The sequence below is a fragment of the Pundamilia nyererei genome, unplaced genomic scaffold, assembly GCF_000239375.1.
Source record: "Pundamilia nyererei isolate P.nyererei 1_Seehausen unplaced genomic scaffold, PunNye1.0 scaffold00143, whole genome shotgun sequence".
NCBI lineage: Eukaryota > Metazoa > Chordata > Actinopteri > Cichliformes > Cichlidae > Pundamilia > Pundamilia nyererei.
In genome coordinates this window covers 104,999-110,176 of record NW_005187544.1, presented here as the reverse complement: position 1 = coordinate 110,176, position 5,178 = coordinate 104,999, and the positions used below count along the sequence as shown (strand labels likewise).

General features: G+C 43.5%; 1 protein-coding gene across 2 annotated transcripts; it reads left to right on the top strand.

The window, feature by feature from the left end:
- Positions 1-819: 819 nt before the first annotated feature.
- LOC102215967 (immunoglobulin superfamily containing leucine-rich repeat protein 2-like) lies at positions 820-5,178 on the top strand. 2 transcript variants are annotated; one of them, XM_005744391.2, is made up of 2 exons: positions 820-1,043; positions 3,005-5,178. In XM_005744391.2, exon 2 carries the CDS (start codon positions 3,015-3,017, stop codon positions 5,121-5,123), a length of 2,109 nt encoding a protein of 702 aa, XP_005744448.1. In that variant the 5' UTR covers positions 820-1,043; positions 3,005-3,014; the 3' UTR covers positions 5,124-5,178. The 2 variants fall into 2 exon arrangements, with proteins under 2 accessions (XP_005744448.1, XP_005744449.1); XM_005744392.2 differs by lacking the exon at positions 820-1,043 and adding an exon at positions 1,208-1,657.

The window sequence follows — 5,178 nt, the reverse complement described above, 5'->3', positions numbered from 1 at the left end:
CCTGCCAAAAGCAAGGGTCTAGGTTCTACTTGCTGCATTGTTAGTGATGCCTGAGCAGTGCTTCCTAATCTAAATTTTTCTGAATTTGTTGCTGTGCTAAACTGAACACAGGAGTATATCCCTCACAGCTCCAGATCCCAAGGCAGCTGAAAGACCTCTCTTGCTGAACTGTATACACTCACTCAGCTCCCCATCCTGTGTTTCAGAGTGGTACTAGATAAGATTAAAGCCGGCCCTGTTTCAACTTGGTAGAAATGCACCGACCTCTTCGCTATGATCATATACTGGTTCTCTGTTTTTAAGGTCTAGGTCATTTTCGAATGTTTAAAATCTTTTAATGCTTTTTCCTTTGATATTTCAGATATTTTAACATTGAAGTCTGAGTGAAATGTTTTGTTTTGGAGCCAGGTTTAAGTGGGCATGAGAGGAACTTGGTTTTGTTTGATATCAGAAAACGTGATGCTGTGTGTTCAAAACCTCTTTCCTGCTTCAGATTAAGGTTTAACGACTATTTCACACAATTTCTGGGGAAACCATCAGAAGCACAAATACGTATTTACAGATGCTAACTACAACTAACTAACTGTAACTAACTAAGTACGATAAGTAAGCAAGCTTTGAAATACACATGAAGACTTGATTAATAACTATCTGGCTGATCAGCAGGATAATCGCTGGCTGCTGCTGTCATGATTAAGCAGCTCTGCCACATTTAAAGAGCTCTCACATCAGTCGCCATGTCTTTCAAACCAAGCCGGTCAATTCCCCTTTAATTTTTTTTTTTTGGGGGGGGGGAGACACTGGTGCAGTTCTGTCCGGGGCTGAGGATGAGTAGGGGAGATGTGTATGTGTGTGTGAGGAGGGGGGATACCTCAGTTTGACATATATCCCAGGAGACACGCGTGTTTTCATCATGTAGAGGCAGCCAGAGAGCCGAGCTAAGTCACATTCAGCTTTAAACTTCCATCCGGCCTGAAGCTCACGGTGCCGTGACTGCAAACAGCGGCATCTCTGCAGAAACAAGCAAAACAAATCACACGCAGGTAAGCACGTCACCGGGTTTAGGGCCGCTAACGCAGAGAATAGGTGTGCTCTTTCCTCCCGCATTATTTTTACATGCTGACCCAACGTCGAAGTCTCTGCGCACAGGAAAACTTTGGTGTTTTGGTCGACCAACAGCGGGTGGCGAGCTTCACAGTTTCTTTCACAGCGACATTACAGGGTGCGTGGACGCAGACGCGCTGCTCATCTTTCAGAACCAAGGACAGAGGCTGCTGCGTAGTTTGAAACCAAAGGCTTTCCCCAGCGGCCCAGCACTCAGCTCCACCGCTGCTGCTTTGAAGGATACACTGACTCACTGTAGTTTGTCAGCGCATACCTTCGAAGCTTCGAAAATTACATCGTTGTCACTGTTTTCTTTTCTTTCCTGATTTTCCAGACGCTACAGGGCTCCTCCTTGTTTGCCATTTCCGATAGAAACGTGTTTAGTCAGAGTACAGAGCTGGCATGAGAGAAAGCCACGAATGCGTGAAAATATTTAAAGAGAAATAGAGAAGAAACTTGAGGAATATCAGCGGTGGGGCATTCTTTCTCCAGTACAGTTTGTTTTATGTGAATCGCAGAAAGAACAAAAGTGAGACGGCACGGTGTAAAACAGGTTAGCATTGTATTGTAAATGGATTAATAACTCATGCTTGCTAAATATTATTTCATGTTCTCTGCATGGAACAGTGTCTGTGTCTCTGCAGGAACTGTAGTGAGATTTCTTCACAGCTTTTCGTGTGCCTGCAGGAGATGGATCAACTTTAAGCGTTCAACAGTGACATTTACTGAGCCAGAGAAATAACTGAGAAATTAACATTTTGCTGGACCGGACTTTACCACTGTTAAAAATTTCTCCATTTGTGGATAATTGCTCTCAAAGTTGTTCGCGGGAGTCCCAAAGGGCTAGGAATTGCTTTGTAACACTTTCCAGACTGATAGATGTCAGTGGCTTTGTTTCTAAGTTGTTTCTTTAGATGATGGTATGGTCAATCTGTCTGTCACTGTTAAAATTATAAAAACTGTGAAAAAAAGTGACAGTTTTGCTTTTGTATCTGTAGGAATTCCAATGCCTAAGTGAAATTTCTCCATAATTAGTCTTGTATCTGCAAGAGATGGGCTCAGTTAGAGCATCAGTAACATTTACTGAGCCAGAGACACTCTGTAAATATTTGAGACTTTATATTTTTGGTTTAATTTTGTTTGCTGGCCAGGATCTTAAACATTCAAACTTCACTGCTTTTGGCTTTTAATTAAGAACAATTTGAAGTCATAGAGCAGTATTCCAGCTGGAACCACCTCTGTGCTGTTTTAACAGAAAAAGCTTCATTTTATTTTAATTCCATGAATTCTCAAGATTATCAGTCCTTTCAAGCTATGAAGCAAATTATTTAAATGATGTTTTGTGTGCATTTCCTTTCCATGTAAAGTCTCAAGCACAAATACACAGTTTGGCTAAAAGTAAGGTGATCTGTAAGCTCATTGTATCAATGGTGTAAATGTTGGGAAAATTAGATTTTTTGTGTAGCTTCTGTCGGGCTGCAGACTGACAGAGAGAGCAGTGTGCACGCTTGTTAATGCAGTCAGGACTCTCTCCAGCTTTTTGAACTCATTTGGAGACTCTCTGAATGATTTACAAATCTGTCTTGGATTATATAAACACGCTCCATTTTCATGTTGTTTATATGCCAATGTTTCTTCTTTTTAATATTGTCTTTTACAGCACTGTGAAAAAGTATTTGCCTGTTTTTTAGTTTTTTGCATATTTGTCACACTTACATATTTCACATCATCAGACAAATGTTCAAGTTAAACAAAGATAACCAGAGTTAATACAAAATCCAGTTTTTAAATGATGGTTTAATTTTTTTTAAAAATCAGGAAGGGGCGGATACTTTTTCGCAGCACTTTTTATCCGATTTAATGCACTCACTAACAGATGGACTGTGACTCCATTTTACAGGAACAGAAGAATGGCAGCTACATACATCCTCCTCTTCAGTTTGTGGGTCTCTACAGCCTTCACCACAGGACTGATCTGCCCTCAGCTCTGCACCTGCTCGGTTAAATACAGCCGTCTCTTTGCAGATTGCTCCTACAAGGAGCTAGATAAAGTCCCAGAGGGTTTTCCTCCCAGTGTTGCGACCATTAGTCTCTCTGCTAATAAAATCAGTGTACTACTTCTGGGGACATTTGACAATGTCACCAGGTTGATTTCCTTGTGGATGTCACACAATGAGATTGTGTCCATTGAACAGGGGGCGCTTGTGCCTTTGGTTCATCTGCAAAACTTAGACATCAGCCACAATAAAATAGTAGACTTTCCTTGGGAGGATCTACAGAACCTCACAGGACTGTATATGCTGAAGATGAATCACAATGAGATGGTCAGCCTGCCAATGGACGCCTTCTCCAACCTGAAAGATCTGAAGTCTCTTCGGCTCAACAATAACAGATTTGTGACCATAGCTGAAGGAACATTTGAAGGTTTGCTGTCTTTGTCACATTTGCAGATTTATAATAATCCATTCGCTTGCACCTGCTCCCTGGAATGGTTCAGAGTTTGGATTTCAACAACCACCATATCACTCACTGAGCACAGTCCCATCACTTGTGCAACACCAGAGAAATTTAAAGGAATGGAGATCAGGAAACTGCCTGAGACAAAATGTACAAGCCCCAATGTCACAGTATGGACTGAGCCAGATAATGCACAATTCTATGAGGGCAGCAAACTGGTCTTGACTTGTGATTTCAAAGGAAACCCAAAACCACTAGTCCTGTGGAGCATTCACAGCAAAAGCCGAAAACAGGAGCTGGCTTTGTTGTTTGCTGAGGAGGGCTCTGCAGAATCCAGCGAGGACTCCTCGGTGTCCTACGAGTCGGATTCAGTCAAAGTCTTTAATAACGGCACACTTCTCGCTTCAAACCTCAGGAAGGAAGATGGGGGCAACTACAGCTGCTCTGCCACAAATGAGCTTGGAAGAGCGGAGGATTCAGTTTTAGTTGAGGTGATGGCGCTGTCTACACCAACACCCACGAAGCAAATGACCACAGTACCCAGTTACACTAAAACAAACCCATCTACACGCCAGGAAACAGTCAAAGCATCTGCTTTTAATGCCGTGCAGAGAAAAAAAATTACGAGCATCATACCCACTCACCCACCAACTGCAGACAGTGTTTCCGAACCTAATGAGGATTTAACAAAATATCTATCTAGCAAATGTGGCTTGACGGCTAATACGAGCTATATTTCAAGCCCTGTCTCAAACGGGAGCCTAGATGACATTAAATACATGTTTGACTTTGGTGTGATTGCATTAGGAGTGTCAGAAACACAGGCAACAGTGCGACTCAATCCTCTTCTCATGGCCAGACAAAAGGGCAACCAGGCAGCTGATGCCACCTCTGACAACAAAGAGCACCACGGCCTTCCAGACATCTCAGAAAAAGCCCCTTCAAATGGCTTGTATCTGTGCGTCACCGCGGACCTAAAACATTCTGCCGTGCAATGGTCGAAGATCAGGGATGGCGTCAACTCGTATCAGTTCAGCGGTTTGCGACCAGGCACCAACTACTCCCTCTGCCTGACCTACAGAGGGGAGGACTGTGAGGTCCACGTGCTGTTCACCACAAGAAGGAAGGTGCCAAACCTTTTCATCATCATCTCAGTCAGCATCTGCCTCCTGACCGTGTCCACTGTGCCTCTGCTCGGGGCTACGTGCTTCCACCTGGTGTACAAGTACCGCAGCAAGACCTACAAGCTGATCCTTAAGGCCAAAGACCAGTATCACATAGAGAGGAACCTCACCACCAACTTCAACATCTACGCACCTCACGCCGAGTCTCTGAAGAAGATTGACAGCAGCCAGCTGGATGAAGAGGAAGACGAGACGGAGAGCGGAGATGGGGACAAGGAGGCTGATACGGAAGAGAGTGTGGTGACTGACTCCTTTACTTTGTCTCAGTGCAGGGGGAATTTGGACGACTGTGAGGTGGGATCTGAGTACAGTGACAGGCTGCCTCTGGGAGCTGAAGCAGTGAATATTACAACTAATTACAAATATCCCAGTCAGTAACTTGTTAAGTCAAGTCAAGTCAAGTCAACTTTATTTGTCAATTCTGCCACATGTA

Coding starts and splice junctions, on each gene's coding strand:
- LOC102215967 (XM_005744391.2), top strand. CDS start 3,015: ATGGCAGCTACATACATCCTCCTCTTCAGTTTGTGGGTCTCTACAGCC.